This window comes from Malaclemys terrapin, chromosome 8, assembly GCF_027887155.1.
Source record: "Malaclemys terrapin pileata isolate rMalTer1 chromosome 8, rMalTer1.hap1, whole genome shotgun sequence".
Classification (NCBI taxonomy): domain Eukaryota; kingdom Metazoa; phylum Chordata; order Testudines; family Emydidae; genus Malaclemys; species Malaclemys terrapin.
Window position 1 is genome coordinate 20,282,159 of NC_071512.1, and position 10,361 is coordinate 20,292,519.

General features: G+C 46.4%; 1 protein-coding gene across 2 annotated transcripts; it reads right to left on the minus strand.

The window, feature by feature from the left end:
- Positions 1–653: 653 nt before the first annotated feature.
- On the minus strand, positions 654–7,804 carry RPL26L1 (ribosomal protein L26 like 1). Of its 2 annotated transcripts, none has more exons than XM_054037884.1 (4): positions 7,711–7,804; positions 5,837–6,009; positions 4,610–4,750; positions 654–827 (listed from the first exon to the last, which is right to left on the minus strand). In XM_054037884.1, the coding sequence occupies exons 2-4, from the start codon at positions 6,002–6,004 to the stop codon at positions 699–701; spliced, it is 438 nt and encodes a 145-aa protein (XP_053893859.1). In that variant the 5' UTR covers positions 6,005–6,009; positions 7,711–7,804; the 3' UTR covers positions 654–698. The 2 variants fall into 2 exon arrangements, with proteins under 2 accessions (XP_053893859.1, XP_053893860.1); XM_054037885.1 differs by lacking the exon at positions 7,711–7,804 and adding an exon at positions 7,350–7,371.
- Positions 7,805–10,361: the final 2,557 nt, after the last annotated feature.

The window sequence follows — 10,361 nt, forward strand, 5'->3', positions numbered from 1 at the left end:
ACATGTAGACAAGCCCATTCACTTATTTGAAGACAAAAGTTGGCTAGTGCAAGAGCATGTGGTTGCAAGCATTGCACTCATCTGCCTTGAAAACAAATCTTTGTAGAATAAAAACTTGGCCAATTTCTCCCACTTATTTTGCCAAGTATGTAGTACTTCGAACCAAATAACTTATGTTCCTTCATGGTTTTATATGACTTAGAAGTTTCATTTATAGAGATGGAGAGGAGGAAAGACCCAGTACATGCACTATTCATTCTAACCACACGTGCTTTCTCCCCAGTTGTCCTTTTAGCCCCCACCCCCCCACACACACACACTTTCCTTCATCAACTCTTGCTACTGTTCTTGATTTCTTAGACTGTAAACTCTTAGGTATAGCGTCTGTCTTTACTGGCTTTGTAAAAAGGCATATACATCTCTTGTACTACATAAAGGAATACAAGAATTAATGTGCATGCATGATGAGAAGATATTAAATCCGCTTTAACCAATTTAAAACGTCCAATGGATAAGAAAACAAGCCTGTCCTTTTAATTAGTAGAAGTGCTTTTCTGAGCATCCAATATTAACATGTGAAAGTGGTATGAAGACAAACACCAATCCAGACAGACTGTACCAATGCTTCCAAAAGTAGAACACACAACAATACATTTCATTTTAGCAGTTCTTTTAATGGGGACACACAGGAGACCATTCTATTCTTGCATCTTTTCAATGGTTTCTTCCTTGTATTTGCCCTTCTCCTTGCCAACCTGGCGAGACTTTGCTTTGCGTTCCAAGATCTTTTTGCGATCCTTGTCCAATTTTAGCCTAGTGATCACCACCTAGAGAAAAAGGAGAAATAGTAAAAATCCGTAATATTAAACTCTGGCAGAGAACTGTGCCATCCTAACACCTTGAGAGTATCACAGTTAAACCTCTGCCTCCCCACTGACAGGTCAGGTCCTCTTAATACACAGCATGAGAGAACCAGTGGAAAGCAACAAGGGGCATTAATCCGAGAATAACTTGGTTTTCCTGATGGCCAGCTGATTTCTTCATTTACACTGAATTTTCATCTCCTTGTTTCACTTGCTAGCCTACAAGTTTTCCAGAGCCCAGAGTTTCATGTGAATTGGAAAACTGCATCGCAAAGGCCAGCACATGAATACATACAATTCTAGAGCTTGTTCCATGGACTCACAATAGACAATGTGAGTGAGGTAATATCCTGGGTCCAACATGTCTGCAAATAACAATGGACTGAAATAGACATTCAGGTATTTGGGAATTGATAGCCCTAGTGTGCTGCGATAAATTGAATTTATAGATTTTACTCTTAAACTTGTCTTAGCTACAGGTAGAGGTTTTCTGGGTGCAAAGGTTATTGCAAACCAGCCAGCCAAAGAATGAAATTATCACTGAGATACACGATATTGCTTGTATTATTACCAGATGCTATACAAAGTATGTGGCTTAGAGCTAAAAAGACTATATATTTTAACCCTTTGCCTACTGTTCCCTCACTGAATCTGCTCTACTATCCAGAATTTTCCTCAAAGTCTTAAAGAATGTTATCTGATAAAAAACAAACATGCATATGCAAATTCACAACTTGCATCAAGCTGGGATGTATAGAATTTGGAGCTAGTGGCCATTACACCATGTAAACTGACACTATATTTGTAGAACTGCAACTGATTACATGTAATGATCATACCTTCAGAGAGCTTCCTTCACCATTCACTAGCATAAGTACCAAAAATAAGCAACTTAAGCAAAGGTGTCCACAGTAACAACTCCTCCCTCTTTACAGGACACAATGAGATATCCCCATAATTTTGGAGAACACTGCTGCTGTTGGCCGTGCTATTGGTTTAGCAACAAAACATTTAGCATGGCCAATACATGTATTCAATACAGAATATTTTCAAAATATAAACAATATGTTGACCAGTTTAAAGACCAAGATTATAAAATAAAATAGGTTAAAAGAAAAGTAGCAATAACTGATGGTAAATATCATTCATACATATACTTGGTTTATACAAATAAATCATTCAATAGAGGACCATCTTGGGCAGTTTATCATAGGTAGATTCTCAAACATTTTGATTAAAGGTTGCTTTCTTGTAATTATAAATCTGCATTCCCCTGTGCTCCAGCCTTGAAATCTTAAAGGTGCCACAGGACTCTCTGTTGCTCTCTTTTAGAGATTCACTAGATAGCACAACCAGCCCAAGATCAGCAAACTGCATTGCTTGTACACCCTACAGTTAAATATCTTTCAAACCAAGTTCAGCTCTGAGTCTGTTAGCAAGTTATAGAATAGCACTTCTCCAGAAACAAAAATTGTCCATGTTTGCGTAGTGGATAGAAAGCATCTGGGAAATAATACTAATGGGAAAAGTTTGTCATGCAAACAGCAGACAACATTGCAAATACAATTTTACTGGTCCCCTTTCTTGGAATGCAAGAGTCACCAACCTGTGTGCGCTCTGCTGTAAATGCATGGCTGCTGTCACAAGGTTACAGTCTGGCCAGGCAGTTATCAAATCTTATTAACACATGGGTACATTAGTGATTACTTGCCAAGCCCAATTTGCTTACAGATTCCTGAAGTTATTTCATAATAAGACAGTGATAGACAAGAATTTCCAATGGGCACCTTTGGAGTTTCCAGACCCTTGCAGCAGCCTATTACTTTTCTGCCGCTCCAGCTGGCAAGGAAGTAACATAACTGGATTAAGCAGTGCTAAAAGAGCAATAAGCAGTGCTAGAAAAAAACAGATACATAAACCCTTACATTTGTGAAGTAATGAGTTAATGAGATATCTACGGTATCTCTGATCAAGCAATATTTTGATACTATTTGCTTTAAAAAAATGCAACTCGGGGGATCTAGTTCTAATACAGCCGCACAGATCTGCAGTAGGGCTGTACAATCTAGCCAGTATTCATTCTGCTCCTGCCAGCATTGAAGAAATAAATGCGACATCAATGGGACAAAAGAAGGAATCCTCCTGCTACAGTGAGGCAGAAAACTGCAGAATTCCTGCTACCCCCCTAGAACAGTGGTTCTCAAACTGTGGGTCATGACCCTTTTTAAAAGGGGTCACCAGGGATGGCATTAGACTGGCTAGGGCTCAGGCTTCAGATTCAATCCTGGGTGGTCGGGCTCAAGTAACAGCCCCCCCCCCCCCCCCCACCAGGGGATGAAGCCCTTGGGCTTCGGTCCTCCCTGCCCTGAGCGGTGGGGCTCAGACAGACTCAGGCTTCGGTCAGTCCTCTTGGGGTTGTGCAGTAATTAATTTTTGTTGTCAGAAGGGGGTTGCAGTGCAATGAAGTTTGAGAACCCCTGCCCTAGAAGTTTACTGCATAACCAGACTGGCCTTTTTCCTCTTTTGTATTTGCAGCTGGTAATTTCCTTATGGAAACAGAGCCTCCTTAGGAGACACTGCTTTCTTGGGGGTGGCCCAAGACTGGAATTAATTCCTAAAGGAACTAAGGACCATTAGAAAACTCATTACTTTTCACTCTTAAGTACAAATCAACATCTTCCTCTGGGGAAAAGAATGACAGATGTTAGTCATTTTGCTTAATGCACTACTGGAAGACACACAGCTACTATAATGATGAGTGTGCTATAAGAACCTATCTAGAATAGAATGGTAGATGTGATGCATTACAGATGAGGTCATATTTCCACCGTGTGTAGATTTGTGGTGGAACCCAGTAGCTCAAACCCAGTATCTGGATACAAAACTGTGTTCGTTGGATATAATTCTGTTCCCCTCTATCACATGCACAGTTTGTTAGAGGTTTCAGGAAATCTGCCAGAGCTGGGTTCACTCAAAACTACCCTTGCCTGGTCAGTGTGGGCCAGGCAAAAGTCTTGTTTTATCTGCTTCAAACTAGGTTTCTAGCTAGCTTTGCTGTTATTTCATTAGTTACCTATATATTCTTAAATGCCTGTCTATAATGAGACAAACAAGCATTTCCTTCATCTTCACTGAATACAAACCGCCTTCAACCATGTTAGGCTGAAGCCAGATTCAACCAGCAATATTCTTCCTGGCAGCAACTCCTTAATTCATGGAGGTGTATTTAAGTATTTCTAATGCGTCCATCAGAGTGGCAGAAATGCCATATGGCAAGGCTGAAGGATGGACCAGATCAATCCACAATGGATGACAATCCCATTTTCACCACTGCAGAGGACTGGTGTGTGTGTTGCGGGGGGAGGGTCCCCCAACATGGCAGTTACTAAATGTGGATGTGCACTTACAGTATTTAAAAAAACAAAACAAAACAGTACTTTTGTTTTTAAATAACCAAGCTTTTTGGAAATTTTACAAAAAGCTTTACCTTTCACAAGACCCTGCAGTTCAGATGCAAATAATTTCTTCATGGTCAGTCAATTCACAGCAGGAAACAACCCCAGAGTTCTGGTTCCTACTTCCCTGCTGCAACTAGGACATTTCCTCACTGTATAGTTATGCCAGCGCTCCGGCGTCTCAAACTACTGTGTGTGCTAGGAAAGCACTCTACTTCTATAAACTGCACCTATTTCCAGAGCTAGCAGAAATTCCTTTTGGGAATTTCAGTTCCCATGCACCTATTATACCTTGCTAGGATGGATTCCAACATGGACTGTTGTGCCGTTGGCCTTCTCACGCTGTACGCGTTCAATGTAGATGACGTATTTTTTTCTGTATACCTGGACTACCTTGCCGATTTGCTGGCCTTTATAATGTCCCCGGACAACCTGACAAAAAAAACCCAGAGCATTTAACTTTCTCAAGTTTCACAAACTCAGTCTCAGACATAGATAAGAACTGTAAGATCTTCACAGGCTGAAATCCCACCTTTATCTCTTGTATGCAACATTACAGTGAGATAGACAATATAATGTTCAGCTAGATATCACCTTGTTCTGTATTTCTCTTTCAGTAGGGTTACCATATTTAAAAAATAAAAAAAGAGGACACTCCACGGGGCCCTGGCCCCGCCCCTTTCCCAACCCCGTCCCTTCCTCCAAGTCCCCACCCTAACCCCCCCCTCCTCCCTCCCAGCCACGCGAAAAGGGCTGCCCAAGCGCTACCGGCTTCACGGTTTGCTGGGCAGCCTCCAGACCCTGCGCCCCCGGCCGGGCACTTCCCCTCCCAGGCTCCAGCTGCTCTGCTCCTCCCCTGACTCTTCGGCTCTGTTTAAGAGCCAAGCTGCCCGAGCCAGCGCTACAGGCTTCGGGCAGCCCCCTTGCCTCCGGACCCTGCGCCGCCGGAGCAGAGCAGCTGGAGCCGGGGAGGAGAAGTGCCCAGCCAGCGGCTGGGGTCCGGAGGCAAGGGGGCTGCCCGAAGCCAGCAGCACTGGCTCGGGCAGCTTGGCTCTTAAACAGAGCCGAAGTCTGAGTCAGGGGAGGAGCAGAGCAGCCGCGGGAGAGGAAGTGTCCGTCCGTATTTTTCCCGGACATGTTCGGCTTTTTGGCAATTCCCCCTGGATGGGGGTTTGATTGCCGAAAAGCCGGACATGTCCAGGAAAAAACGGATGTATGGTAACCCTATCTTTCAGTAAACTAGATTCAGTGAACCCTAAACTGCTTGAAGTTTAAGGAGCTGCTTTTTCTGTATTTGTCCTGTTTGAGGCCTGTAACCAAGTCTGGCTCTCAAAACACTTGTGTTCCACACATTTTTTCCCTTGAGATCTCCCCCCACCATAGCCTAGTCTGCTATGAGATTAACTCCAAAGCCCTAACAGCTATTTAAAGTTGTCTGGCCCATCTCTCCTGATTCTACATAAAAATAAGATGTCCACAAGGCTCAAATTTCACAACAAGGACTAAAAAGGCACCTACCTGGACTTCATCATCTTTTCGGATAGGCATAGAGCGGACATTGTATTTCTGCCTTAGCTCCTTGGAAAGAGGAGAAGACATGATCTTCCTGCGAATGTGAGAGGGTGCATTGAAGTGCCTCTTGCGGTTCTTGCTGCGGTCCGAGGTCACAAAAGGATTGAACTTCATTTTGGCTGCACAAAGCATAAAATTGAAACTCAGGCATTTATAGCAAAAACAAACTAGGTGTGAAATTCTGCATATATTAGATATGACAGTTCCAACTAGATTTCAACAAAATCCTTTAAGCACTTACTTTAGTTTCCATCCATAAATCTCTAGCTTGCATTAACACAAATCTAGGTTTGCAACAAGGCTATATAGCATGTTCCCTGACCAGTGTGGTGAGAGAGTTCTTCTTGAAAAAACATACTGTGAACAATCACCCTGACAATCTATAGCACTATTTTATAACACTGCTTCTGACCCAAAACTCATTGTGCACACCAGTCAGAAAAACTGTGCTAGCAATATCCATAATTAAGCACGGTGGTTGTAACCAGCACAGCTCTATTTCCAGTGTGGCCATAACCTAGATATTTGAGGGGGCTTGCAGAGCCAGGGATTGCATCTTTTTGTATACTTGTATTAAAAAGAAAAATGAAGGTTTAGCGCATATAGCAGTCCTGTAATTCAGGTATGTTTTGGACTTTTAGCACAATGTTTGTGACACCCACAATATCAGTAACTTCACATAGCAGCAGAGGGTCCTGTGGCACCTTTAAGACTAACAGATGTATTGGAGCATAAGCTTTCGTGGGTGAATGCCCACTTCGTCGGATGCATCGAAGTGGGCATTCACCCACGAAAGCTTATGCTCCAATACATCTGTTAGTCTTAAAGGTGCCACAGGACTCTCTGCTTTTTACAGATCCAGACTAACACGGCTACCCCTCTGATACTTCACATAGCAGCTCACAGTGTTTTAAAGGTAAGTTAAGTCCTCTGTTATGTAAACATGTGCCCTCTACCTGCCTATGTTCAAATGTGCGTGTTCCAATTTGCAGTGAGCTTGGGTTGTTCAGGAATACAAGCCAGGGCTTTGAAACAACCCAATTACAAATCAGATACTGGACACTGAGGCTTAGTGCTGCCCAAGCTCAGTGTCAGGTGAGAGAGCATGGAACTAAACAAGAGGCAGGAACAGGAGGCCACAACATAAAAGCTCATCAACAGAAAAAGAATACAGGAAAGGAAAGATAAGGATAATCAGTTACAGAAACTAAGTACTACAACTGAGGCATACAACAGTGACGGGAATCTGGGGTCTACGAGTACCATTCAAAACACCCTCCAACGTGCACATTTTTTAAACACCCCACCAGACATGACATAGGAGAGAGGGGTAACAGAATCTTGGATTGTTTATGTGCCGCCTCCACCCCAAAATAGGGGCAGCATCTCCCTCCCCGGGGCCGACACCTCGGGGGATTCGCAGACTCCCACCGTCACACAGCGGCGAAATAGACTATACCGTGAGGCCTTTAATCTCGGCTCCCCGCCTTGAGTCATTCCCCCCACAAGGCAGTTGCTAGTAGGTCTCCCCCAAAGAGTCTAGGCCCCTAGTAGGTGATCGCAATGGGGAGGAAGGCTGCTCGCCGTGCTCTCCCTCCATCACCCTCCCATTCCCTATTGGGCGCAATCCCATCCCCACCAAGGACCCAGGCATCTTCTGCAGCCGGGAGCCCCCTCCTGCCCCGCCAGGCTCCCCATACAGGCACTACACTGTTGGCCGCACGGCTCCCGAGTTCCCCCCAACACCCCGGGCACGGGATCGAGACCCCGTGAAAAGGATGGCGGCGGATTATACCAGCTCCCCCCGGCGTCTCCCTTACCCCGCTGCTGGCTCCACTATGGCCGCCAGGAAAGAGGACTGGACGCTGCTTCCGCCTGTCCTACGAACTCTAAGTTCTCGCGAGAATCAAAGAGTGAGCCTGGGGAGGAAAGGTGAGTAGCGCCACCAGGTGTTCGCCGAGCCCGACGGCACCTGCCGAAGACGGGCTACTGTTGCAAAAGCGAAAAGCAGCAGATGCTGTCCTAAGCCCCATTGAAATCAGGTTGCACAATAAGTGCTTGGTGCTGACGGGGAGCAGAGAACTGATCAGTATGCTGTAGCTCAGGGCTGGGCAAACTTTTTGGAGCGAGGGCCACATGGGGGAATAGAAATTGTACGGTGAGCTATGAACGCTCACAAAATTGGGGTTGGGGTGCAGGCTCCGGGGTGGGGATGGGGATAAGGAGTTTGGGATGAAGGATGGTGCTCCAGGCTGGGATTGAGGGGTTTAGAGGGTAGGAGGGGAATCAGGGTTGGGGGAGGGGGTTGGGGCTTGGGAAGAGGCTCAGGGGGTGAAGGCTCTGAGTGGCGCTTACTTCATGCGGCTCCCGGAAGCAGCGGCATGACCCTTCTCTGGCTCCTATGTGGAGGCACTGCTCGGTGGCTCTGCATGCTGCCCCATCCACAGGCACCGCCACTATAGCTCCCATGTAGGAGAGCATGTAGAAGCTGGAGCAGGGCCATGCTGTGGCTTCCAGGAGCTGCGCGCCAGCCGGAGCGGGGCTGAGCCTCGTGATGCGGCTTGCAGGCTGGCTTAAAACGGCTCGGCCCGCGGGACGTAGTTTGCCCACCCCTGCTGTAGCTATAGGGCATCCTTGCAAACACCGTCACGGACATTTACCAGTTCAGGCCCAAAAATCTAGGTGCATGGAGAAAAATTAAGTATGACTTCCACTTCCTCCTCACCCCCATTACAAAGTAAAAATCCATTTGCCTCACAAGTGGGAGAGCATCCTTTGAAGTGCCACTCCAGTGGGTGAGGGTTTTGGTGAGTTTAAAAAATAAATGGGTGGCAGGGAATATTAAGAAAATCACAATTTATATTCTCCATAATTACCACCATAAAAATAACTTAAGCCTTGGCTACACTTGCGAGTTACAGTGCAATAAAGCCTCCCCCCAGCGCTGTAACTCACTCCCCGTACACGCTGGCAAGGCACTTACAGCGCTGTATCTCCGTGGCTGCAGCGCTGCATATACTCCACCTCCCCGAGAGGAATACCATGTATTGTGCCGCTGCTGCGGCGCCAGTGTGGCCGCCCAATGCGCGGTGACTAGCCTCCAGAAGTATTCGTCAGTATCCCACAATGCCTGTTTTAGCCACTCCAGTCATCAGTTCAAACTCTACTGCCCTGGCCTCAGGTAACCAACTATGTGACCCACCCTTGACATTCCCCGGGAATTTTAAAAATCCCCTTCCTGTTTGCTCAGCCAGGCGTGGCGTGGCGTGCTGTGCTATCAGCGAATCTTTCCAGGTGACCATGCCTCCATGCGCCAAGTGAGCCCCAGCATGGAGCAATGGCGAGTTGCTGGACCTCATCAGTGTTTGGGGGGAGGAAGCTGTCCAGTCCCAGCTGCGCTCCAGCCGTAGGAATTACGATACCTTCAGGAAGGTATCGAAAGACATCATGGAATGGGGCCATGCTGTGCAGTATTAAAGTGAAGGAGCTGCGGAGTGCCTACTGCAAAGCCCCCGATGCAAACAGTTACCTCCAACCCACTTTCCCCAACTTCCGGGTTCTTCACGCCCCAGCTGCCTCCAACACCCAGCCCTGAAAACCACGACCCTTACCCTCTGCACTCAACCCCCATCACCATGCAGTGTAGCTATCCTGAAGTGCAGCACTCACTGCACAGCACACCAGACAGGACATACACGAATCTGTGATTGTACCGTTCCCCACTCCACCCCCTTGCCCTTTCTGATTCCCAAGTAGTTGTGTTTCTTTTCAATACATGGATTTTTTGGCTTTGAAAATATTCTTTATTATTGCATAAAGTAAAAGATTCCTTAGCCCAAGAAATAAACAGGCACTGTAAGTCTGCTTAGCAAACACTGATTCCTAAAGATTGGAACTATTGTGCTTCACTCCCGTGCAGGGCACCAGATATCACTGCTGGTTTTCAGCCTCAAATTGCTCCTTCAAGGCATCCCTAATCCTTGCAGCCCCGCGCTGGGCCCCTGTAATAGCCCTGCTCTCTGGCTCTGCAAATTCAGCCTCCAGGTGTTGAACCTCGGAGGTCCATGCCTGAGTGAAGCTTTCACCCTTCCCTTCACAAATATTATGGAGGGTACAGCACGCGGATATAACCGCGGAGATGTTGTGTTCGGCCAAGTCCAGTTTCCCATACAGAGATCGCCAGTGGCCCTTTAAACGGCCAAAGGCACACTCCACAGTCATTTGGCATTGGCTCAGCCTGTAGTTGAACCGTTCCTTGCTGCTGTCAAGGCTCCCTGTGTAGGGTTTTATGAGCCACGGCATTAACGGGTAAGTGGGATCTCCAGGGATCATAATGGGCATTTCAACTTCCCCTACTGTGATCTTCCGCTCTGGGAAAAAAGTCCAGGCCTGCATCTTCCTGAACAGCCAAGTGTTCCGAAAGATGCATGCGTCATGCACCTTTCCTGGCCAGCATGTGTTATTGTCAATG

What these genes read in the sequence shown, in the direction of transcription:
- RPL26L1 (XM_054037884.1), bottom strand. Translation starts at nt 6,004, where the DNA reads ATGAAGTTCAATCCTTTTGTGACCTCGGACCGCAGCAAGAACCGCAAG. An exon ending in GAAAAGATGATGAAGTCCAG is followed by an intron (nt 4,751 to 5,836) that starts GTAGGTGCCTTT and finishes TTTTTTTGTCAG; the next exon opens with GTTGTCCGGGGACATTATAA. An exon ending in TTGGAATCCATCCTAGCAAG is followed by an intron (nt 828 to 4,609) that starts GTATAATAGGTG and finishes CTTTTTCTCTAG; the next exon opens with GTGGTGATCACTAGGCTAAA.